This window comes from Ictidomys tridecemlineatus, chromosome 12, assembly GCF_052094955.1.
Source record: "Ictidomys tridecemlineatus isolate mIctTri1 chromosome 12, mIctTri1.hap1, whole genome shotgun sequence".
Lineage (NCBI taxonomy): Eukaryota > Metazoa > Chordata > Mammalia > Rodentia > Sciuridae > Ictidomys > Ictidomys tridecemlineatus.
This window is the reverse complement of record NC_135488.1, coordinates 1,241,656-1,267,278: the sequence shown is the minus strand read 5'-3', so window position 1 is coordinate 1,267,278 and position 25,623 is coordinate 1,241,656. Positions and strand designations below refer to the sequence as shown.

Below are 25,623 nucleotides of genomic sequence, written 5' to 3'. Positions count from 1 at the left end.
AAAAATGAATGACAGCAGAATGCATTACAATTCTTATTATATGTATACAGTACAATTTTTCATATCTCTGGTTATATATAAAGTATGTTGACACTAATTGTGTCTTCACACATGTACTTTGGATAATGATGCCTATCACATTCCACCATCTGTAAAGGATTTTTTTGAGCTAATCTGATGTCCCCCATCGCGTGGGCTCCACATGTAGCTTAGAATTAAGGACTGCCCAGTTCTCTGGTTTCGCTGGGAGAGTCAGGAAGCCCATAGTAGGGAAGGGACTTTCTTCTTCCCATCTAGCCTTCTGGTTTCTCATCTGAAAAATGAGTTTTTCTAGTCTCTCTAGAGCTGAGGCTCCGCACGAAGTCAACTTAAGCTGGTGCTGGTAGGTGAGGCCCCAGTCCTCCCATGCCCCCTAACTCCTGCGCCGCCTCCCGCCCCCTCCCCGCCCACTGCACCACCCCTTCCCGCCCTGTGCTCTGCCCTCCTGAGCCCTGCCCCGCCCACTGTCCCGCCCCCGCCTGCGCCCTGCCCCGCCCGCCCCGCGCCCCGCCCTCCTGCGCTCTGCCCCGCCCACTGCACCACCCCTCCCGCCCCCTGCTCTGCCCTCCTGCGCCCCGCTCCGCCCCAGCCTGCGCCCTACCCCGCCCTTCTGTGCCCTCCCCGCCCCCTGCGCCACCCCTCCCGCCCCCTGCTCTGCCCTCCTTCGCCCCTTCCCACCCCCTCTCGCCCCGCACTCCGCCTTCGCGCCCCTGCCCCGCTCCTCCCACCCTGCGCCCAGTCCCTTCCCGCCCCCTGCTCCGCCCTCTCCCGCGATCTGCTGGGTCTTCCGGCAGTGTCCAGGAGCCTTCCTGTCCCATCCGGAGCCTACGCTCCCGCCAGGAGGCCCGAGCCCTGCTCGCCCAGGGACGCGCGCGCCGTGGGGAGCCTGGAAGGCCCGCCGCGACTTGTGTCCACTGGTAACCCCGCCGCCCCCGCGTCGCCGCGCCCTCCGCTGCCTCTCTGGCCACCTTCTGGCTCTCAGCCCTGCTTCCAGGGCCACGTTGGCCTTCGCGCCCGGGCTGGCCTCTTCCTAGCGCGCGGCAGCCCGGAGGGGGAGGCTTCCGTGCTCTGAGATTCCTGCGGGGTTTGGCAGCTCTTGATGAGCTCGGAACTGGGAAGATGCGTGGGCAGATGCTGGGAGGGGGCCTCAGGCCTCCTGAGAGTCGCCTCCTGGGCCCAGACCATGTCTTGGGCCCCACCTCCCCACCTCCCCCCCTAGGGACCTCTGCCCCCAGCACTGAGCGTCCCGCTGCCCCACCGCTTCCTTTGCAGTCTCTTCAGGAGAGCGAGTCCTCCCCTATCCCAACCCAGCCTTCAGTGCTCCGAGCGACCTTACCAGTTACCCACGTTATTTTTTCCTGTCTTCAGTCTGGAATAAGATCCAAGGGAGTCACAGGGAAAATTGTTACAGTAATACACTCCAGCGGCCACTTCGCCTAGCTCCCCAGCTATCAGTCCCAGAACAGTGCTGGATGTTCTTCTTCGGCTAGTGACCCTGGTGGCAGATGACTCTATCTCTGCACTTCTTCATTGCCTTGGACCCTATGATGTGTGCTTCTCTATAGCGTTTCCCTGTTGTCCTGGGAATGCTGCCCCTGAGGTCCTTGGGACATAACCGGGACAGTCCTTGCCCAGGAGGAGCTGGACCTGTCTGATCACCCACAGGTGCAGAGTACAGTCGGCCTCTTTCCTTTGATCCTGGACAGGCTGACTGCCTCCTCTGGCTTGTCTGGTGGCGACCAGAGCAGACCCTAGTCCCCCAGCGGCTGGGTGCTTTTCCATCCGGGGAAGGGCAGTCAAAGAACATAGTCTTCTGCTGCTCCTGTAACCCTCCCTCCTTCCAATCCTCCCCCATCCTCTAGCATTCTCTCTACTCTGGTCCTATGGAGTGAGCTGGTGAAGCCTTCCTGTTACTCCAGGGACTGGGGCAGCTTGTTGGCCCTGACCCTTGCCACAGAATTACAGAAACTTTTGTCTTATTGAAGGCACTTCTGCCTTTGCCTCCTGACCCTGTTCCTGTCTTCCAAGGCACTTTGCCTGCTTTGCTGAGCCATCTTAGGTGGCTTTGGAGTTGCTCGATTTCATGTCTTTGACCTGGACTTTTGTGTAGGGCAACCCTATGTCCCTGGTTGCCCGAGAGGGTCTTCGCTTATACCCATTGTGCCAGCACAAAAACCTCTGTCCCTTTTACTTTCAAAACATCTGTGGGTTCAATGATGGAGCCCGTAAACCACATGACTCAGGTGCCAGCAGAGGAGTGGGGCACGGCCCATGCAGAGCAGGTGTCAGAAACACAATGTTCTAGGCCTGTCCTTCTCTGTCAGCGTTAGCCACACCTTCCTAGAGACAAGAAACTTTGCACCAGAGGGCAGAGTCCCTTCCAGCCCTGGCAGCACAGAACAATCTAAGTGGTACCAAGAACTGCTCAGTCAAATTCATCTAGAACCCCTAAATTCACTGCTGTGGTCTTCCCACACCACAAGCCCCTGCCAGCTAGCCAGGGCCCGTGAGCATGTCAGTACTACAACTAGTCTTCTAGGACCAGGCCAAGAGGTCAGCACCAGTCTTCAACTAGGTGACCAGCTGTGCCAGTCTGTGGGGAGCCACTCTGAGTGACCACACCTTCCAGTCCTGAAACAGGAGGCTCTGACCAATCACCACATTTTGTGGTGACTTGGACATTATCCCACTTGGCTAGCAAGGCCAGTCTTCTGAGTAGGTCTACCCCTTGGGCTGAACTACACTCAACGTATTCTTTTGTAATCCTACCCCTTTGCCTTGTTGGGGATAGAAGATTCCATGAAAACTCCCTTTGTGTGTCCCCTCTCTTGCTCTACCTTTGGTGTGGCCTTCCTAGGTGTTAGTCAACCTGCTGACAGCAGACATCACAAAGCTAGACTCCTCCCCCTGAAACCTGACCCCTTGCTTCATTTGAATGGACCCCCTAAGGTCAGAGGAGCCATCACAGGACCCAAAGGAAAAGGTCTCCCGGTCTCTATTGATTATTTTGTGCAGCCCAGTTCCCCTGGAGTGACCCTGAGTGTTTGAGTCATGAGAAATGTGACACCAGTCTGCATGGGATTGAGGGTTTTCTGGAAAGTGAGACTTCCAGGTTTAAAACCAGGTGGGTCCCAGGCCAAGTATGATGAGCAGCTGCCTGTTGTCCATCCTGGCTGCAGGGGGGCTCCCTCCAGGAGCTGCGTGATTAAAGAGCCTAATGTATTGATCCCGTGGGCTCCAGGCACGTGAATTTTTTTTAAAGCACCTTAATTGATCCTGGAGAAGGACCAGGGTTGAGATCCACTAGGTTAAATGCAGCATCTCTAAATAGCTTTGGAAGGTGGAGGTTTCTGAGCAGAAGCAGACCTACTTGTTCTTCCCAAGGGGGCTATAAAAATGGCAGTTGCCTCTATTGCTGTCCCTGGCCCCACTCCAAGGCTGGCCTTTCCACGGTGACTGGGCTTACCTCTTTTCCAGCTTGCTTCCCTACCTCCTCACCAAGGTAGCAGTCTGTGAAATGCATCCCTTTGGAGGGGTCGTGACTCGGCCTGTGCCAAGTGAAGCTGGCGGGGGACTCAGGAAGGCTCCTGTCTCCAGCCTGGGCTGCAGCCTGGCCCGTGGTGGTTCATGGGCCAGCTGGAGGGGCTAGGTGCTGCGCCTCGCCTGTGGGGTGCTGGGCGCTGGAGGGCCAGGTGCCACCGTGGTGTCCCCTTTGCAGCCCCCAGGATCATGTGGTACATCAGCACCCGGGGGCTAGCCCCACGGGTTGACTTTGAAGGAGCCCTCTTCTCTGGCTATGCACCTGATGGTGGCCTCTACGTGCCTGAGGAGCTCCCACAGCTGGACGGAGAGACCCTGAGGCAGTGGCGCTCACTCTCCTATCCTAGCCTGGTGAAGGAGCTGTGCTCACTCTTCATTGGTCCTGAGCTCATTCCAAGGGACGACTTGAATGGTGAGCACCCCACCCCAGCTCTGCCCACCAAGAGCTGGGAATCCACCACCTACCTGCCAGAAAGCCTCTGGGCACATTTCCCAGACTTCACAGTGCTTGAGAGCCTGGGGAGCTGGAGAAGAGGTGACATGTTCCCCCACGGTGTGCCCACCTTTGTAGGTCTGATCGACCGTGCCTTCAGCAGATTCCGCCACAAGGACGTGGTCCACCTGTGTAGGCTGGTGCAGGGGCTGAATGTCCTGGAACTCTGGCACGGGGTCACGCGTGCCTTCAAGGACCTGTCCCTGAGCTGCACAGCGCAGTTCCTGCAGTACTTCCTGGAGAAGAGGGAGAAACACATCACCGTGGTCGTAGGTGCATGTCCTAGGTGTGAGGGGTGTAGCCTGAGTGTCCCCAATGTGCACTGTCCACCTCCAGGGTGCCCTCCACTGGCTCCTCTGGAGCAAGGTCCTTAACCCTTTTCTGTGCCTCGGACCCCTTAGGTCTGGTAGAGGCTGAGGATGCTTCTCAGGAAAGTATCTTTAAATACACAGAACACTTCAGGTGTATGGTTTCACGCTGTCCGAGGTCCTGAGCTTCCTTCACAGTCCACAGACTGGGGCTAAGTGCGGAATTCCTGTCCAACAAGGGTTGGAGAGTGGTAGTTGCTGCATTTGGCAGCCATGCTCCAAGGGCCACTTCTTCCCATTCCCCTGTTTTAAAGGGAGGGGCCGCCCTTCTTGTCATCCAGGCACATCTGGGGACACTGGGAGTGCTGCCATTGAGAGTGTTCTAGAGGCTAAGAATGTGGACATCATCGTTCTGCTGCCCAAAGGCCACTGCTCGAGGATTCAGGAGCTCCAGATGACAACGGTACTGAGGGAGAATGTCCACGTGTTTGAAGGTGGGTACTGTGCAGAGGCTGGGGCAGTGTCCTTCCTTCTCTTCTTTCTCTCCCCTTTTCTGCTCTTAGTGGTCATATTTTGAGGTTGGAGCTCTGCCTTGGTTTATCTGTGGGGAGGCTCCTGGCTGCCCAGTCTCCTAAATTGACAGAGTGACCACACCAGGAACCCCCAGGAACAGCACTGTGTAGGAAGCGCAGGCTCAAAACCACCCTCCCCCAGAAAACACCACCGCTGTGCTGACTCAGCCCACTGCGTCATGTGTAGAAGGCCATGCAGCAACTGGGCTCCTGTCCTTGGGCCCTGAAGTTCAGAGGGCAGCATTGTGTTGGATAGCTAAGGGTACGGGTCACTGCGTGTTGGCAGTTCATGCCCTCCTGCCAGCAGAGGCAACGCAGCTGACCTGGCTTAGCAGGTCCCAGTACTCAGGACAGATGGCTACCCATCACTAGTTACCTACAGCTAGCCACACAAGGAGGCCACCTCCTGAGGATATAGCACTGTCGCAGCTAGAGAGAGGAGAGAACCATGTGTTTTCAAGTTAGACTGTCAGTTCTGAACACGTCTGATGACTGCAGAGCCTGAGAGTGGAGAGGATGGGAGACTGGGTGGGGCCGTACCTGGTCTTTCTCCCTCACACCCAGCTCATACTGGGGCGCCCCCAGGTGGGAGCAGGGAGATGAGCAGCAGGGTTATGGTTGGGGTTTTGTATACCAAGACTTTGGGCATGTTGCTCTTTCACGGGAGGCGTCAGCAGCAGCACTGGAGTAACAGAGCGTTCCTTCTACAGCGGTGGGTTCCCAGTGTGGCCCTCAGGCTGCTGGCTCCTGGTGTGGCCCTCAAGGCTGTTCTCATGTAACACCAGCTTTGTGGAGCAGACTCCCCTGGGGAGGAGCCTGCATGTCCTTCCCCTGTCCATTCCAGAGCAAACAAAAAGCCCCTGCTCTTCTACTGAGCAAGTGCAGGCATGCCTCAGTGTGCAGCCCCCAGGTTAGCTGATGTGGTGTTGGCAGACCTTCCACCTCAGCTCTGGTAGTTGAGGGAGAACGTCCACGTGTTTGAAGGTGGGTGCTGTGCAGAATCTGGGGCACAGCACCCATGTTTGGCTACATTTTACTGTAGTCACCACAGGACTTTAATACCCGGGATTCAGGCAGCAGAGGTCCTGGTCACCTCCAGCCTTGCGAGCTGTGGGTTTAGGATGCCTTCCCTGGCGGCCTCTGTGCCCCTGTCCCGCCATCTACTTCTTTCTTTTCTGTACACAGGCATCTGAGGGCTTTCAGCTCAGGGCCAGATGGGAGCGTGTCCTCCACCTGTGGCTGTAGGTGGGGCCGTGGGAAGTAGTGGTAGCCATGTGTGGACAGTAGTGCAGCATGTTGTATACCCCAGTTGGGGGTGGATTTGTATGTATATGTGCTGAGCTTCTGGAAACAAGGCAGCAGACTTTGGAGAAAGTTTTGTTTACACGTGTTGGCCTCCTCCCTCCCTCCCTTCCTGGAACCTGCTGGCTGGAAGGGGGAGGGGGTGCTGCGTCCTTTCAAAAATGGTGGCAAATGTGTGTTTTCCTGTCGTCCAGTGGTCTCAGGGGAGGGAGAATGGACAACAGGACTGTTGAGTGTGGACACTGATTCAGCTCACAGGCTTGTTGATTTCCATGTAAGTGTGCAATTTTTAAGCACAGAATAATCAGCAAGCACTAGATATTTACTGGTTATATTATTTGGGGTACTTTTGGCTGAAAGTGACAGAAAATCCAGCTCACATCAGCTGAAACAAGAATAATTTCCTCCTCATGTGACTGGGCATCCAGAGGTAGGCTGGGCTCGGTCTTGGGCCCTTCAGGAATCCAAGCTCTTCCTCTTCTGCTCTGCCTTCCCCAGTCCTGAGCTCTCCTGGTCCTGTGTGGTGACTTGTGGTGGCCAGGTCTCCTCCTCACAAGCGGCAAATCCTTCCCACAACTGCAGCAGACATCCCTCATCTCTCATTGCCCACCTCTGAGCTGGACCCTGACTCCACGGAAGGCCAGGCTCCAACAGCTTGGTCCTGGCCAAGGACTGGGACCACCGTGTTTAGCGAGGCTGACTGGGGCTCACGCCCAATCCCAAGCCTCAGTATTGCTGCCAGTGGCAAGGGGAGAACAGCTCACAACCCTGAAGCCCGTGCTGCTGTTTCCCCAGTAAAATCCACCCCTCTCCTCCCAGCGTGGGTCCAGTGCAGAAATGGACCCTGGCATCAGCTGAGAATTGGTACTGGTGCACTGCTAGTCCAGCTGGATAGGGGGGTGTGCGTCCAGCTAATGGGCAGCTAACTGCTAAGTCTGCTCAGTAATGTGCCCATGAAGGCCGATGACCCACCCTGCTACAGGGAAGGGGGGGTCGGCCACAGGAGCTCACCTGACGTTAGGCACGGGGAGCAGGGCACCTACATGTGAGCTGAGTGACAGCAGGTCATGGGTGCCATGGCCAGCCCAGCCCCAGAGAGCTGTGGGGCAGAGGGCCAGTCCCTCACTGTCCCCCAAGGAGCAATCCTCCCACGGGGGACAAGAGTGGGGAGTGGGCCTGGAGTGTAGGGAGGGTCCTCCCCCATCCTGAGGTTGGCCCTGAGTCTTATCTCCTGTGGCAGTGGGAATGCTGGAAGGGGTTCTGGTGTAGCGTTCTGGTCTCTTGAGTGAGTGGATTTCAGAAACAGAACAGGAGATGCTGTTTCTCTCCTGGGTCTTCACGTCAAGGCTAAGCCCCATGAAGGTCAAGAACCGAGCTGAGCAAGGTGACCTAAGGAGGTCCGGGGCTTCCTCAGCTCCTGAGTGCCTGCCTCTCCTGCAGTGGAAGGGAACAGTGACCAGCTGGACGTGCCCATCAAGGCCGTGTTTGCCGACCTGCCTTTTGTGGAGAAGCACAACCTGATGAGCCTGAATTCTGTCAACTGGTCGCGGGTCCTTGTGCAGATGGCCCACTACTTCTTCGCCTACTTCCGCTGTGCGCCCTCCTTGGATGGGTGTCCCCTGCCCACCGTGGAGGTGGTGGTGCCAACAGGGGCTGCTGGGAACCTTGCAGGTAAGGAGGCTTCTTGTGCAGATGGGCTTTCAGAGGAGCCTCCATGGCCCTGCCTTCAGGATTTGTGGCTGGGAAAGGCACTGGAGGGAGGAGTTCTCCTCTCAGCCCACGTGCCCCTCCCCTGCGCTGCCTTCCTGGGGACAGTGTGGGCTTGCTGTGGAGGGAGGGTGAGGGCCCATTCCTGGGCTCCAGAGCCTGACCCAGTGTACTCAGCAGGGTGTGGAGATGCGAGGCCAAGGGTCAGCTGCCCAGCATGTGGCAGTACCCTCCCCCAGAAGTAGTGGCCTTGCTCCAGCAGGGCCAGCTTCTGCTGAGGCAGCAAGCAGTTCCGTGGCACAGCATGTCCCTGCTGCTGGGCACACAGCCCAGGTGCCATGGGAGGATCTCCCTGCTGCTGGGCACACAGCCCAGGTGCCCAGGAAGATGCCCCCACTGCTGGGCACACAGACCAGGTGCCCAGGAGGAAGTCCCCACTGCTAGGCATAGAGCCTAGGTGCCCAGGAGGATGTCCTTGCTGCTGGGCACACAGACCAGGTGCCCAGGAAGATGCCCCCACTACTGGGCACACAGACCAGGTGCCCAGGAGGATGTCCCCACTGCTAGGCATAGAGCCTAGGTGCCCAGGAGGATGTCCTTGCTGCTGGGCACACAGACCAGGTGCACAGAGGCAGCCTGTGGACCTAGGATGGCTCCGTTCTGCCCAGTACTAGTGGCATGGGCGTGGGGTGATCCCTGGGTTCAGGGGTTGGAACGCCTATCGTCTCTGAGGACTCCTGTGAGTGGCAGGTGAGATCCGTGTGCCCTGGAACCTTGTAAGGGGAAGTGCTGCCCAACCGGGTGGCGTCTCAGTCCACTGTGCGCACCGGGTGTTGCTCAGGATGCTCACAGCCCTTTTATAAAACGGTGTAGTGTTTACACATAGCCTGAGCACACCCTCCTGAAGACGTAGGTCTCCTCTAGATGACATCTAATACAGTATATGCAATGCCGTGTAGCTGAGCACAGAGGCGCACACCTGTAGGCAGGAGGATTCCAAGTTCAAAGCCAGCCTCAGCAATTTAGTGAGGCTGTAAGCAACTCAGTGAGACCCTACCCTTAAATTAAAAAATAAGTAAATAAAATGTGCTGGGGCTGTGGCTCAGTGGTTAAATGTCCCTGGGTTCAATCCCTGGTACAAAAAAAAAAAACAAAAAAAAACAGAAAACTAAAAAACTGTGTAAATAGTTGTACAGTTTAGGGAATAATCATAAGAAAAAGTCTCCACATCTTCGGTGCAGTTGCAGTTTTGGGGGGGAGTACTGGGGATTGAACTCAGGGGCACTCAACCACTGAGCCATATCCCCAGCCCGATTTTGTATTTTATTTAGAGACAGGGTCTCACTGAGTTGCTTAGCACTTCACCATTGCTGATGCTGGCTTTGAACTCATGATCCTCTGGCCTCAGCCTCCCCATCTGCTGGGATTATAGGCATGTGCCACTGTGCCTGGCTCAGATGCAGTTTTTAAAAAATACTTTTGACGGTGTTTGAGTCTGCAGATGAGGAGTCCTCAGATGCAGGTGCTGACCAGAGTACTGCTGTTTCTGTAACTGTGTGTGGCCTTGCTTCTGAGGCCCCCGTGGTTTAGGTGGGACCTAGAAGCCTCTCTGTGACCAGGAAGCGTGGCTTCCTCCACCAAAAGCAGAGAGTATGGTGAGTGGTGACCAGGAGGGTCAGCAGCCTCACCCACCCCCCACCCCCGCCAGAGCCTCCTGCCCTCTCATGGCCCTCCAGGCAGGGATGCACAGACGGGAAGGCCGTGACCAGTGCCACCCTCTTGTGAGTTCTGTGCTGGGTGCCGTGGTCTCCCTGGGGGCAGAGCACACAGGCATGAGAGCTGAGGGTGCTCTTGGGTGCCTGCTCTGCCAGCCACTGTGGGGCCCCTGTGCTTTTCCTCCTCCTTGTTCAGGGCATCCTGACATTCACTGGGATCAAGTGAAACAGGACTGAGAGTGCTCTGCGGGGTTGGATGCGGTGCTGGGTGCTGGGTTATCAGGTCCCCGATGTAGCACACCCTCCCCAACCTGCCCCACGTCTGGGCAGGGGATGCTTTGGTTGCTCTGTGCAAATAGGAACTGCTATGGTTGGACAGAGGTTGACAGCTGCCACACTGGCCACCCTCTCCCCCACAGGCTTATCCCAGAAGTGTTACCCAAAGCCACTGATCCTAGGACACGTACATGCCCTGGACTTAGACAGCACATTTTGTACCTAGACTCTGCCACTGAGCAGGCCCCAGACAGGTCATTTTGACCTGTTTCTTGGGACTTTCCTTTTCTCTCCTGAGAATGAGTGGCCTCTGTGTCTGGTAGGTGGCCAGTGTGTGGGTCAGCCTCACAGAGAACAGGGCGTGGCAATGTCCTCTCCTGCTGTATCTTTGTTGTTGTATGATCGGTGTCATGTGCATGCATCTGAAGTGTGCATGTTAGTACACACAGAGCTGCGTGACCAGCGCACCCTAGAAAGAAACCCTGTCCGCGTTAGCGGTCACTCACTTTCCTCTCGAGCCACTTCTCCCACCGCCCTAGGTGGCCGCAGTCCCTTTGTTGATTCTCGGTTCTAGACATTTTATAGAGTGGCATCAGGCAGCAGTGTCATTTCTGCTTCTGTCACTTGGCAGGACGGTTTCCAGGCTTCAGGGGGCACTGTGCGGCCATATTTTGTTTATCCGCTTTCCAGCTGATGGGCTTTTGGGTTATTTTAACTTTTTGGATATCATTAATACCGCTCCTGGGAACGTTTGTGTGGGGTGTCTGTGTCGACCTCTATTTTCATTTCTCTTGCATGTGTGACTGGGTGCAGTGGCTGGGTCCTGTGGACCTTCTGAGAGACTTCTAGACTGTTTTCCAAACAACATCCTACGTACCCAGCAGCAGTGTGGGAATGTTCCAGTTTCCCACATCCTCCAGCGCTTTCTACCATCTGCCCTTTTGATTCTAGTCGTCCTAGTGGGTTTGCAGTGGGTCTTGCTGTGGTTTGAGTTGGTATTTACCTATTTCTATGAGGATGTTGGAGTCTTTTCACGTGCGCTGGTCATTAGTGTATCTTCTCTGGAAAGTCTATTCAGATCATTCGCCTGTTCTTGAATTGAGTTGTTTGTACTTTTGGTTTAGTTGTGAGAATTTCTTATATTTTCTGGATATAAGTCCCTAATCAGATATGTGATTTGCAAATATTTTCCCTGTTCTGTGAGTTTTCACATTGACAGTGTCCTTTGAACCACAAAATATTTAAGAAGTGTTAAGAATTTCTCAATTTGGGTGAAGCCCAAGTTTTTAAAAAGTTTGTTTTTGTTTCTAAAAACTTGCTCTCTGTCTCACTTCAAGCTGGGTGCACTGCTCAGAAGATGGGCCTGCCCATCCGCCTGGTGGCCGTCGTGAACCACAATGACATCATCCACAGGGCCATCCGGCAGGGGGACTTTTCTCTGTCTGAGGCCGTCAGACCATCCTTGGCAAATGCAATGGACATTCAGGTGGGTGTGAGGTGGGGAGAGCAGGTCCTGCCCAGGCATTGGCTGATGGGGCTGCTGGAGTGGATGGCTGGCCTGGCCTGGGACCCTGACCTCTGTCTGCCCAGGTGCCCTACAACATGGAGAGGATCTTCTGGCTGCTCTCCGGCTCCAATAGCCAGGTGACAAGAGCCCTCATGGAGCAGTTTGAGAGGACCCAAAGTGTGCAGCTACCTAAGGAACTGCACAGCAAGGTCAGTCCCCACGCCACGGAGAGGAGAGGGCACAGCCATGCCACTGACATGGGGTTAGGAAATTGGGTTCCGGAAATTGGGGTCTTTCAGTCAGCTTTTTCACACTGTGACCAGAAGACCTGACGAGAACGATTTTAGGGGAGGGAAAGTTCCCTTGGGAGCTCATGGTTTCAGAAGTCTCAGTCCACAGGCAGCTGGCTGCACTCCTGGGGCTCAGGTGGGGCCGAACATCATGGTGGAAGAGTGTGGCAGAGGGAAGCGGCTCACCCGGTGATCAGGAGGCAGAGACTCCACTGTCCAGATACAAAGGTGTACCAAAGCCACGCCCTGTGCCCCCTCCTCCAGCCACACCCTCCACTCAGTCACCACTGAGTTCATCCCACTGGGGTTAACTCGCTGGGTCACAACTGTCACCACCAGTGAACCTCCTTGCACTGTCTCACACCTGAGCTTTTGGGGAACACCTCACATCCAAACTGTCATATGGGGCAAGGGAAGGGGATGCTGTTTTTTCGACGGCCTGCTGAGAGTTGTGGGTTGACTTACTGATCAGATGGGCAGTAGAAGACTGGGCTGGAGCCAGGCAGGGTCCACCTCAAGCCAGCCCAGAGACACTGGCCAGTTTTCAAGACTCTGCCTCAATGACTCGAGACCCCCACCTCGCATGCCCCATGGGATGCAGGTCAGCTGGTGCCGAGAGGCACTTGGTTGCTGCCTGACAGTGTGGAGTGGACACAGCAAGGGTCATATTTTTATTTTCCAAGGCTGTAAATTCCCAAGGATAGGCACTGCTCCCTGTCTCTTTCCCTCTTAGAGAAGAAGAAACTTCCTTCACTGTAGGAATCCACTTGGAAAGGATCGCTTTTATTTTAATGCATCTTGGTGATGGTTCCTTGTCTTGTGTATAAGTACAGAATTTCTGAAGTTGGCTTGAGTTTTCCCTGAGGGTCCCTCAGGGCTGTGCCTGCCTCTGGGGACCAGGCCTCGGCCTCATGGGCAGACAGAGCTACAGTCTGCCCTTTGGCTTGGTGTCCACTTCTCAGCGCTTTCCCCATATCTGAAGAGTCCTCACTAACTACTTAGGTCTTTCTGTTTTTTTCTGGTGCCCCTCACCTCTGGAATCATCCTCTGTCCCTCACCTCTGGAGTCCCTCAGCTCCCTCAGGGGTCTCTCACAGAACCTTGTTCTGCAAGGTCAGCGTCCATTTTAAGGGTTACCCTCAGAACTGGAGATGTTCTGAAGTCTGGGCAGTGCGACGCAGACCCCAGGGGCTCTTGTGTCTTTGGCTGCCTTAGATGAGCATTTGGTTCAGGGGTTGACATCCACCTCTCCTCCCCTCACGGAAACCAGATGCCCATGAAGACAGAGGCTGTGTCCCCTTTTTGCATTTTCTCCCTGAATGTGTGGGCAGGAGACACTCCATTTGTTGGAATTGTGGCCACCACTCACCTAGTAGAGTGGTGGCTCTACTGGGAGCCAAGGACTGCACCCAGGGCTTGTCCCTCAGAGAAAAATACACCTGTTGGCCTGGGGGCAGGGGTGCCTCAGGCCTGGGTCCATTAAGCCCAGCTCAGGGAGGGAGGGAGAGGGAGAGAGGGAGGGAGAGAGGGAGAGAGAGGGAGAGAGGGAGAGGGAGGGAGAGAGGGAGGGAGAGGGAGAGGGAGGGAGGGATAGGGAGAGGGAGGAGAGGGAGAGGGAGGGAGGGAAAGAGGGAGAAGGAGATGGATGGAGAGAGAAAAGGGAGGGGGAGGGAGGAGGAGAGGGAGAGGGAGGGGGGAGAGAAGGATAGGGAGAGAGGGAGAGAGCGGGAGGGAGAAGGAGAGAGGGAGGGAGAGAGGGATAGGGAGAGAGGGAGGGAGGAAGGGAGAGAGGGAGGGAGGAAATCGGCTGCCTCTCTGACTCCTCAGGGAGGTGCCCGTGTGAACAGTGTACCACCCAGGTGGCCTGGCCTAGAGCTGGCCTGGAGCGTGTGCAGGTGTTCCCGTGTTATGAGCACGTTATGCATGTGATCAGAGGATGACCACAGACTGAGCACACAGTGGGTGGGGGCACCAAGAAGGGGTCTTCTTTGAGTCCAGGAGGCCCCCTGGAGCCAGGTTGTGCTGAGTAGGGGTGGGGGAGGGTACCACATCAGAGCTGTGTGTGCCCTGGGCTGAGCCAGGCTGCACATGAGGTGCTGAGTCTATAGCTGCGTCGCAGCTGCCCTCGAACCTCAGCCGAGCTCCCTCCAGGCTGGACAGCTCAAGGCTGTGAGGCTGAGGGCACGCTGGGCCAGCACTCCCTAGAGTCCCTGGTGTCCGTTGTGCTGCATGCGGTGGGGTTCGGTCCTCCTGCCCCGCACCCCCACCCCTGAACCCCCCTCTGGCCTTGGACCCTCCAGCTCTCTGAGGCAGTGACGTCGCAATCGGTGTCCGATGAGGCCATTGCCAGGGCCATGGTCCGCTGCTGGGAGGAGAACCGGTACCTGCTATGCCCTCACTCGGCTGTGGCCGTGAGCTACCACTACCAGCAGATGGACCGGCAGCAGCCCAGGTGTGGCCATGGGGTCTGGGTTTCTGGGCCTTTTGACTTTCAGGGTCCCTGTTCTTCCCCAAGCAGGGCGACAGGATTATGGGGAAGGGGCTTCGGTGGTGTGATGGGTACTGTGAAACTGTCTGGATCTGTGGCCTAGAGCAGGAAGGAGGGATACCCAGGGTGCCAGCAGGGGGCGATGGAGTCTGTGGCAAGGACAGGTTGTTTCAGCTGTTTCAGGCTCCTGTCAGTACTGACCGTCCCTCTTTCCTCCCTGGGCCTCCCTGTCGGGCCCTTCCCCTTCCTTCCTCCTCCTCTGCCTTCGCCTTGCCCACCCTCCTATTACCCCCCTGCCCCTGCTGCCCACCCTCTACAGCACTCCCAGGTGCTGCCTTGCCCCTGCCTCTGCAGCCAAGTTCCCCGAGGTCGTCTTGGCTGCTGGGCTGACCCCGGAGACCCCAGAGGATATCTTGGCCCTAGAGCACAAGGAGACGCGATGCACCTCCATGCAGAGGGAGGACGACTGGACCTTGATGCTTCGGGATACGGTGGAGCACTTGAGTCAGCGGTGGAGGGGTGGCTCCCTGAGCGCCTCCGCTTAGCTGGCTGGAGTGGCCTCCTCTGGGCCTTGGACCCCAGGGTGCTCCCTGGAGCCACCCTGACACCCTCCTCCTCCTAAAGAGCTAGGGCAGGAGGCTCTCTGGACTCTGCTCAGTGGGTCTGGCACCTGCAGAATGGAGGGTTGAGGTGGGGACCCCAGGGGCCAGAGGTAAGCCTTGGTAGCACGGTGTGCAGACCCAGACGAGCAGCCTATTGCTCGCACCTTGGGGCCAGGGCAGAGCTGCCTGTGTCACTGAGTTCAGATCCTGTGGCACTAGGAGGAGCTTTAGGCAAACCTGCATCCTGCACCCTCAGAGTTGGCCTCCTGCCCTGCATGCCAGGAGTCCAGGGAAGACAGGCACAGGGTCAACTGCTGCCGGAGGACACTGGTCCCACCCTCAGGGCTGCTGTGATCTGACCCAGTGGGCACCTGGCATTCCATCAGAACACAGCATCTCCATGGTGCTCCAGGACTGAGGGTATGAGGGCACCAGCTGCTGGCACAATGGACATGGAGGCCTGGCTTTGGGAGCCCCAGGGAAGGACCGGAGGGCAGGAGGAGACTCCTGCAGAGTGATATGCTTCAAAGCCCACAACGAGACAGTTTCTAGGACTCCAGTCCCACAGTGGCTCTCCTCCTTTTAGGCCCGACAGGCCCTGGCTGAGGCAGCGCCCCACTGTTCCAGGCCCCTGAAAATGTTTTTGTCTTTGTTTTTGTTTTAAATCAAAGGAGAGCAATGTGGCCAGGCTGGTGGTACACACCTGTAATCCCAGGGAGGCTGAGGCAGGAGAATCGGGAGTTCCAAGCCAGCCTCAGCTACAGCAAGGCACTGAGCAACTCAGTGAGACCCTGTCTCTAAATAAAATGCACAATAGGGCTGGGATGTGGCTCAGTGGTCAAGCGCCCCTGAGGTCAATCCTTGGTACCCCCCTCAATAAAAGAGCAATGGTTATTTTTATCCTTCACCAACCCAATTGTGTAATAGAATTTTATTTTATTATTTTTTTATGTAATAGAATTTTAAATGTTTTTGTAGAGGGAAAAATTCCCCTGGTGGCCCCAAGAGCCCCAGCTACAAGCCATTTGACAGTTTGCAAAAATTGGCTCATGTAATCCAGTGATGGCCTGTGCAGTGGGTGCTGCTGTTTCCCCACCTTACAGAGAAAACCCAGGCTCTGAGGGGTGATGGCCGGCCAGGTGGCACCGTGAGGGAGCAGGGGCTAGGCTGGAGCTCGGCTCTGTGGCTTTGAGCTTGTGCAGTTTTCATCCCAGAGCCTCTTGGATAGTGCTTGTGTTCTTGTGGGTCTCCCCGAATGTCCTTTCCCATATGTCCCCTCTGGGGTTTTTCTCCCCCTCCCCTGTGGGTGCTTACAGGCCCTACCCTCAGCCTCACTTCCGTCTCTACCACTTGCTGGTTGTTTGGTCTTGGACAAGTTACCCAACCTCTCTGAGCCCCCTCTCCTTGTTTGTAAAGTGAAGGAATCAAAATCTGGAAAGTGCTTTACGAAGGGCTCAGCCCCTGGTCAGTGGCGAATGGCCCAAGAGAGGGAACCCCTGTGTCATCGGTGTCACTGTAGGTCACCAAGGCTGGTGGCCCGGCTAGCAGGACCACCACTGGCCCAACTGAGGCTCTCAGTCCCCAGATAACCCCAGCAGAGCCCGTGGCTGGGCCAGATCCACCTCCAACCTGTGCCCAAAACAGCTGGGCACCATGGACTCCTGCAGAGCCGCAGACCCAGGGAAGGCGGCCTCCAGGCAAGAAGACCCCTTCAGAAGGCAGTTGGTAAAAGACATAGGGTGGCTTAAAAGTGCTGGATCCTGCTCATGGTAAGAGGTGCGGCGGCCTCAGAGTTGTGCTGGCTCTGGGAGTGTGGAGTGCGTCACTTCGCTTGATCCTCAGGGCAGACCTGCAAGGCCACATGTGGTGACCGCCAGGAGAGGAGCCTGAGGCTCATGGAGGTGAAGGGTTTGTGATCACCCAGCCAGCCAGTGGGCACTGCCACAGGATGCAGCCTCGCTCCAGCTTCACTTGGCATGAGGGGCCTGCTTTCATTGAAGTGTGTGTGTGTAGATGTGCCTGGTGTGTATGCATGTGTGTGTGTCTGATGTGTGTGCCTGGTGTGTGTGCATCATGTAGCTGATGTGCATGGTGCATGTGCATGTGTGTGCCTGGTGTGTGTGTGATGTGCCTGGTGTATGTGCATGTGCATGCATGGCATGTGTATGTAGATGTGCATGGTGTGCATGTGTGTGCCTAGTGTGTGTGCTTGCGTGTGCATCATGTGTGCTGATGTGCATGGTGCATGTGCATGTGTGTGCCTGGTGTATGTGCATAGTGTGTGTGTAGATGTGCCTGGTGTGTGCATGTGTGTGCATGGCATGCGTGTGTCTGGTGTGTGTGCGTGTGCATGGAATGTGTGTAGATGTGCCCATTGTGTGTGTGCGTGTGGCATGTGTGTGGATGTGCATGCACACGTACCTGTCAGCTCAGGTTGACATGTGACACTGACTGCTCAAGAACAGCCCATCTCCTCAGCTCTGCAGGGTGGATGTGCAGGGCTCCGCAGGGCTGGCTTCATTCCAGGGTCCCTCTGGCCTGCAGATGGCACCTGCTCCCTCAGCCTGCACTTGGTCTTCCCTGCGTCTGGGTCTGCACTTCCGCTTTCTGTAAGGACATCCACTGGTGCCGAGCAGCTGGGGAGAGGCAAAGCAGGAGGAGGCCTAGCAGCTGCATGATAGGCCAGAGCTGTCCAGGGCAGAGGACAGGCTCCCGGTGCAGGCGCTGGGTCCCTGCAGCCCCTCTTCCTCCACTCCAGCACTGGCCGGCTTGGGGTCTCCTGCCCTACCCAAGCACTCCCCAGGGGCCTGCGGAGCACCCCATAAGCCCAGGACCTGACCCCCAAATGTGGCCTCCCTTGAGAGCCTTCATGGGAGCAGATCCAGGAGGAGCTGCCGGGTGGCAGGGCAGGTCCCGGGCTGCTGCTCGAGGGGCCTCCTGGGCTCCACCCTGCTTTTTCTCCACAGCAGGTTGGTCACTGCAGAGGCCTGTCGGACACCAGCATGTGGAGTAAGCCTGGCCCTGTGCATCTTTGCTGCGAGGAGCAGGCCTCCTTCCTTTGGGCAGTTGCTCTGGAGATCCGGCCAGGGCCCGAACAGGCACCAAGTGGAAAACCCGGCAGGGCTCCATCTTCAGAGCCACCATGAAATCTCTGGAGACTCCCCAGGACTTGGCCCCTGGGGAGGGTCGCCACTCACATGGGGAGGGTCACCACCCACCTGGGGAAGGTGTCTCCCACCTGAAGAAGGTCACCTCCCACCTGTGGAGGGTCTTCATGACCCACGTCTCCCACCTGGAGAGGGTCACCACTCACATGGGGAGGGTCGCCACTCACATAGGGAGGGTCTCCACGTACTCAGGGAGGGTCGTACTTGGGGAAGGTCATCTCCCACCTGGGGAGGGTCACCACACACAGGGGGAGGGTTACCTCCCACCTCGGGATGGTCCCCTCTCCTCATCTGGCTTGGATCACTTCTGTCCCTCACGGTTTGCCCATAGGCAGGGACAGCGCTTGCTTGCAAATGGATTTAGGGCATAAGAGTCCAGAGGGTTTGGGGCCCAGCTTTGGGCAGAGCTTCTGCAAACAAAGGTCACTGCGAGGTACCACCTGCTCCCCTGTGGTAGCAAACATTCCCCCGCCGGTGCCTTTCATGGCCAGAAGAGGGCAGCAGAGGATATGCAAAGTCTTCCTCCCAGCTAAGATGGCCCCTGGCCCACACCTCAGTGCCAGTCTGACTTTGTTCTCTGGGAATTAACCATTGCAAGGGGCCCCCACCCTCTCTCGGTGGTGGAGTTTGAACTTGGCCGAACACGTGCTATGTGAGCGCTCTACCACTGAGCCACACCCCCTGCCTCCAGAGATACTGTAAAAATTCATTATTTCTCAAAATTAGTATTGAGACCTCCCTCTTTAAAAAAAAAAAAAATCACAGATGCCTCCAACGTTGTCTTAAGTAGTTTTTGGCTTTGTAATAAAGGTACTGAGACATGGATAAACGTGGAACTCCCTGTAAGCTTTGGATGCTGACAGCTCTTGTGCGGGATGAGCAGAAATCGAATTCCAATCCAGTGTGATGGAAAGCAAGGTCTCTGTCACTGTGTAACGCTGGCCGCCTGGAGCTTGGCCTGGGGTCTGATCTTCCTGGGGCTGATAGCGCTGTTCTCTCCCGTTTAACTTGGGGCTTGGCTTCTGTGCTTTGCCTCTTCTAACCACAGGGGCATGTCCCATCTCAGCCGCTGTGATGTCACCGGCACCACTTGTCCAGCTGTCCTGTGGGTGTCCTATTGCCTCTCCTTCCTGGCTTATGCCTGCTGAGATGGTATTGTTGCTTGTGACTGTTAAATTCACATTCAAAGGCAGACACTAAAATTACATGTTAAGACTTAGTTTTTAGGTGGCAGATGATCCAGAGAATCTCTTTTGGCAGAGAATTCTCAAACAGCAAAAATTCGAGCCTGGAGCCCCTGTGAGAAACTTCTCTCCCAGTCTCTGTTCTTTACAGATGAGCAAACTGGGGCTCAGAGAGGGGAGTGGACAAGGTCACACAGCCATGGGCATGGTAGCTGAAGACCCTGGCTCTCAGGCTGCACAGCAATTTCTGCTGTCATCCCCTTGGGCAGCCAGGATGGACTTGGCCCTGGGAGAGGAACCTGGACACGGACCCTCTGAGGGTCAGCTGTCCCAGCTTGGGGGCACTTTCTGCAGGTTCCAGCAGCTATTTTCCAAAGCATAGAAAGTGGAAGACCACTGGCTTCACCCAGTCAGGACCTCTGAGCAGAGTGGCCCTGCAGCAGGACCTCTGGAGCACTCATCAGGACCTCTGGAGAGCTGACGTGAACCTATGGAGAGCTCATGTAGACCTCTGAAGAGCTTGTGTGGACCTCTGAAGTGCTCCTGTGGACCTCTGGGAGAGCTCATGTGGACCTATGGAGAGCTCATCTGGACCTCTGGAGCGCTTGTCAGGACCTCTGGAGAGCTCGTGTGGACCTCTGGACAGCTTGTGTGGACCTCTGGAGCGTTCGTCTGGGGAGATATGAGCCTTGGAGTATTTAACTCCATTTTAGCTGCATTTTAGGTGCCCTGTGGTGTGTGTGAGGAGGGAGGAGGGCCATATTGGGAAAGGTGTCCAGGATCATTCTAAAGACCTTATGGCTGGCCCCATAATTGGTGGCCTTGGCCTGGGTGGGTGGGGTGGGGTTAAGTGTCAGGAGCCAGAGACTGATCAGGGGGTTTTGCTGTAGACAAGTCACTTTGGAGGCAATATGAAAGGGGATAGTGCAAAAGTAAGTAAATAGAATGATTTACGAAGTGGAAAAGTTGTGGAAATGTGGTGAATGAGCAAGCTGGGTTGAGGCCTGTGTGGCGCTCAACTTGATCAGGAGAATGGGACAAGTAGGTGAGTTAAAACAGGAGACTTACTCTAAAACCCGACTTCAGGAAGCACCTAGAGTAGGTCCACCTCATGGACCCCACAGAACCAGCTGCTGAGGACCAGGCTGATATCCCACGACATGTGAAGGCGATGGAGTCAGGGTCACTCCACGTGAATTGGGCTGGCAGTGAAAAGACCACACATATACAGAAATACCTTTTGCGGGGGTCAGGGATGGCTCTGAGACCTCAGGGGTCAGCTTCCATGCTAGAGGAGCAAGGGCAAGAGGAGCAAGGGAGGCAGGAGAGAGCTAGGGCACCCCAAACCCCTGTGGTTATTAAGGGAAAGACATTAGGTAGAATATTCCACCCCAATAAGGTGAGGGTGATACCCACTCCCAGAGCTGTACTCCTTGCCGAGCAAAGGTAAGGACCACTTGCTCTACACTGCGTGCAATGCCAGTTCCACACCTTTGTTACTCAAGGCTAAGGGGGCGTGCTCAGCTCCTGTTCAGAAGCCCTGGACAGAGGCTCAGAATGGTCACCATTGGCCTCCTGAGGCTGATGCCCAGGACAGTGACCATCCTCCTGCTGAGGCTGAGGCCCAGGACAGTGACCATCCTCCTGGTGAAGATGAGGCTCAGGATAGTGACTGTCCTCCTGCTGAGGCCCAGGATAGTGACCATCCTCCTGCTGAGGCCCAGGATAGTGACCATCCTCCTGCTGAGGCTCAGGATGGTCACCATCCTCCTGCTGAGGACAAGCCTCAGGATGATTGCTGTTATAATAATTAAAAAAAAAAAAGATCTGGTCTCCTAGAACATTTAGGATTCTTCTCTCCCAGAGCACAATTCTTAGAAAATTGACCATTTTTCTGGGATTTAAGTGGTTCCTCTCTTTTTCAAGTACCCAATCCGTGGCCACTGATTATGTCACCATGTTGTGACAGGTCTCTGAACTTGTCCCTCCTTGTTAATGGAAACCTTGGTCTTTCTTGGACAACAGGAAGCTCTGAGCCTGGTCCTGGTCTGTGCTACAGGCTACTCACATCGGCAGAGGCTCTGCACACAGGCCTGTCCTGAGGACGGAGTGTCTCAGCCGGGACCTCTCAGACCCTCCTGCCCCCTCAGCACTGCTGTCCTGGTCTGTGAGGGGGCCTGCTGTGTTCTGTTCCTTCCCAGGCTCCTTGCCCCTGGGCATGGCCAGCCCTGCATTGGGCAGCGGCTTTTCCTGTCCCTGTCCTGCCAAGGGAGAGAGTGAGACTCCTTGGGACAGAAGTGTCGCTCCTGCCTGGGTGTGGTGTCCATAGCCAGGGAACACCCAGTGCTTATCAGTCCCTGCTGTGGTTGTGGTGGCCAGCTAGGCCCAAGGCAGCATCCTGGAGAAGGCAGAGCCTACCTCCAGCAATTTCTAGAAGATACTCCCAAACACACTCAGGGATGGAGTAGAGGAGCCACCAGGTCGGTCACTCCTGTGGGCTTCTGTCCAGTGCTGGGCAGTTAATGACAGAGCCCTGGAGAGCGTGTGTCAGGCACGTCACTGTAGCCTGGAAGGTTCTGGTCTTACTGTTGTAGGGGCTGCACCGTGTACCCTTCCTGACGGTGCTAACCGCAGTGACCAGAATGTGGTATCTCTGGAGATCTTCAAAAGGGCCGTTCCAGCAGAATGAGGCCACTGGAGAGGAGTGTCACAGCCGGGACCTGACCCTAGGCACTGGCCCAGGTGTTCTCAGAGGGAAGCATCCTGTCATCGGAGCCGACCCTTGGCAGATGGAAGACCCTGGGCAGGGAGAAGGCAGCTGTCTTCTGGCCAGGGAGCATCTTTCCGTGGCCATCCTTGGGGGGAGCATTTCTCCATGGCCGTCCCTGGGGGAGCACCTCTCTGTGGCCGCCCCTACTGGGAGCATCTCTCCCTGGCCATCCCTGGGGGGAGCACCTCTCCGTGGCTGTCCCTGGGGGACACTGCTGACTCCTTCATCGGGAAGGCACAGTTTCCAGCACTGGGTGGAGAGCTGAGGACGCCCAGCCTGTGGCACCGTGTTGTGGCATCCTGGACACTCACACGGTCAGAGGCAGCACAGTGCAGAGTCCTCAGACCCGAGGGAGCCAGGAGGCCTCTTGAGGAGGGGAGGAGGGATGGGAAGTCCCAGGGGTTCCGCAGCCTGGAGGATACAGGTGTCGTGATCTCAGCCTCCCGCTCCTTCCCGAGGCTGTGATGCGCTGCTGGCCACAGGCTCCTCCACCTGCTGTTCCAGGACCACCCCGCCACAGCCGGTTGGCGGGCTGTTGCTGCTCACTTAAGCCCCAGCCCTGCTAAACTCGGGCTCTCCATCCCAGCGCTGGCTGTGCGCCGGACATTTCCAGGGCCGTGTTGTGGACGTTGCAGTGCTCTGCCCGGAACCTCTTCAGCATCCATGCTCCCTCACCTTAGCTGTAGCCCTGAGAGGGCACAGCCGGACTCCCAGGGGCCTCCCAGGGGCCTGTGTCCAGCGGCTCTGAGGCCAGCTTCTCCCACGTCCTGCCTTCCTCGCTTCCTGGCAGGTCTGTTCCCTAACGCTCACCCGACAGTCCCCGTGTACAGCCTCTGCCTCAGCGTCCTCCGGGCCTGGCCCGATGGGCCTGAGCGCACTTGGCCTGGCCGTGGGAACAGAGACGAGGTGCCCTCCCTGGCCTCAGTGGCTGGGTCTGCCAAGACCTGGGCTTTCCAGCCTTGGCTTCTGACATTCTGTGGAGGAAAGGGCAACCGACAGGACCCGCCTGCCCTGACCCCTTCCCCTGAGCCCACCCGCACACAGACATTTATTCCCTCTTCTGGGATGAACTGTGTCCTGAAAATGGTGTCGGAATTGTGAGTCCTAGGCCTGTGCGGTGACCTTGCTTGGAAATAATGGCAATCTCAGTGGGAGGCATTAGGATGGCCCCAGCCCAACAGGACCGTGTCCTTACAAAAGGGGAAATGTGGACTAGAGACAAACCCGCACAGGCAGGACCCGGGAGCCTGCAGCTCTTCCAGAGCCCTCAGAAGGAAGGACCCTCCTGACTGCAGCCAGGAGCAGGACTCCTGTGGTGTACCTTGCGGTCGGGAATCCAGGAATCCGGCTCACTCCTTCCAGTCTTGTTCACTGTAGTAAATGCAAATCTAAAATTTGCCTCCCCAGCCTTCAAAGAGGGTGTCCATTCCTAGGTGCCTGGGCCTCGATGCTGACCTGGAGAACCCTGTGCCCTCTCTAGCACGTAGAAAGCCGGCGTGGGTTCATCCCCTCACTCTTACAGCCTGGTCGAAGGAGCAGTGCTACAAGCCAGGTGGGTTTTAGGCACATGGTGACCAGGTGAAGTGCCTGCTGCTCCGGAGCTCTCACCCCCGAGGACAATAGGAGGAGGCAATAGAGAAAGACACAGGTCAGTGAGCATGGGGGCTGACGAGGGGCACAGGCCCAGGGCTCAGTGTGTGAGGGGAGGGCAGGGCTGCTCCGTATGGCTGACTAGGGCTCTGGGAATCAGAACCCAGCAGAGGGCATTAGAGAGGGGCCCAGCGGGGCAGGGCTTGGGTGTCGGGAGTCCCCAAGGAGGTCAGTGTGGTTGTAGCCGGGGCTTCTGGGAAGTGGGGTGGGATAAGCTCCCTGAGGGACCCCATCGTGCAGATCCTGCTGGGTTCCCAGAGGGGTTGGATTTTTTCTAAACAGTGGAATAAAATGGGTTAGTGGTCACGTCTAAAAGAGCAGTCCGTACCCTACAATCCAGCAGCCCCATTTCTGGGGGTGCACCCAAAGACCTGAAGCAGGGACTCAAGGTCATCACACATCACGACATAGCCACAGCATCTACAGGAGCCCACAAACGCAGAATCCCCTGAGTGTCCATCTGCAGGTGAGTAGGGGAGCAGAAAGTTGTCCGTCCTTAGGACAGATGACCACCCAGCCGTGAGGGACAGGAAGTTCTGATACCTGCTTCAACACGAGGACCGCTCGCTGAGGAAAGGAATGACAGGGTGCTAAGATTCTACACGTGAGGCTCCTCATGACCAATCTGCAGAGCCACAGTGGGTGGCAGTTACGGAGGAGGAATGGCCCAGAGAGAGGGCAGCCCCACCCCACCTCTACTGTCCTCCTCTGCAGCGGGTTCCAGAGTGTGACCGGCTGGCTCCAGGTCTTGCGTCCGAGACCTGGCCCAACGTGCCCCAGGAGAGACTTCCCCTGATGTCGACTGGCTGCCGTGGGGAGGGGGCTGTGGGCCGAGGCTGGGACACCAGCTGCTAGCCAGGCCCCTTCCCAGTTCCTGGAATGGAGCATCCTGAGCCGCATCAGAAAGTCCTGCAGGCTCCTTCCTGCACCGGCCCCTGCGCTGCCCGGGCAGGCCCAGAAGGGGAATCACCTGCCCTGGGAAAAAAAAAGGCGAGAGAGGGAGAAAAGAAGCACAATTAAAATCTTAGTGTATGAATAATTACATTTTAAAAATCCCCACATTTTTTTTACATCAAAAGGAATTCTGTAATCAGAGGTTTAATTTGCAGATTTAGTGGCATTTGGCAGGTTGAACGTGGACGCTCTGAAGTGAGAAAGCGTGGGATTTGGGGCTGGAAGCACAGAATGGGAGGCTCTGTTGGGCCAGAATCCGGGCTTTGAGCCCCTCTGTGCTGCTGCTGCTGCACTTCCCCTGCCCATAGCTGCTGGCTGCAGGGCCAGGAAGGGGCCACCCGCCCTCAGACTCACACAGTCAGCAAAATAGCCTCTTGGATTTGTTTCCTGATTATTTTTTCTTTGAAAAAAATAAATAAAATAAAAAAGAAAGAAAGGAAAATTTGAAATTCTGAAAATATAGGAAAACAGCAAAAGAACAAAAGGAAAACGAATGTCACCTATATTTTTTTCTCTTAGGTGAAAAGAATCAAAACAAAACAGCAACGTTGACACAGGAAGGTGGGACCCTAGAAGCTTTTCAGAACTCATTGGGATGGAGCATGGAGGGGTCTGAGACCTGCCTCCAGGCGGGAGGGTCAGAGCGAGGAGGGAGATGCAGATGGCCTTCTCCCGGAGATTAGGGGAGACAGACCTGGGTCCAGCCAGTTCTGGGATGGGTACCAACCCAGTAATGAACCCTGGGGGGACGTGACCTCCTCCACTGAGGAGGGTCAGCAGCCAGTAGTGTAGGGACAGTGGCCTTGGTCCTGAGGGTGGCAGGTTCATGTCGGGGAGTAGGGGCTCACTGAGGAGCATCTCTGAAACCAGCACAGCAGGGGCTCCTGAGGAAGCGGCCAGGCACATGAGGGAGGATGAAGACAAGGGAGGGCTTACTGCCCCACAGCCAACCAGAGCCATGTGGCCACAGGTCAGTTGGGGAACAAGACAGGCCCTTTCAGGGGATGTGAAGATGAAATCCAGAGCCAGGAAAAGCAGGACTGTCAGAGTGAACCCAGGG

At 56.3% G+C, this 25,623-nt stretch overlaps 1 protein-coding gene across 1 annotated transcript; it reads left to right on the top strand.

Annotated features, from left to right (window-relative positions):
* Window positions 1-787: 787 nt before the first annotated feature.
* On the top strand, window positions 788-15,749 carry Thnsl2 (threonine synthase like 2). The gene is made up of 9 exons (XM_005338430.5): window positions 788-956; window positions 3,758-3,991; window positions 4,151-4,345; window positions 4,722-4,874; window positions 7,695-7,925; window positions 11,290-11,438; window positions 11,543-11,668; window positions 14,049-14,200; window positions 14,556-15,749. Exons 2-9 carry the CDS (start codon window positions 3,769-3,771, stop codon window positions 14,779-14,781), a joined length of 1,455 nt encoding a protein of 484 aa, XP_005338487.2. The 5' UTR covers window positions 788-956; window positions 3,758-3,768; the 3' UTR covers window positions 14,782-15,749.
* Window positions 15,750-25,623: the final 9,874 nt, after the last annotated feature.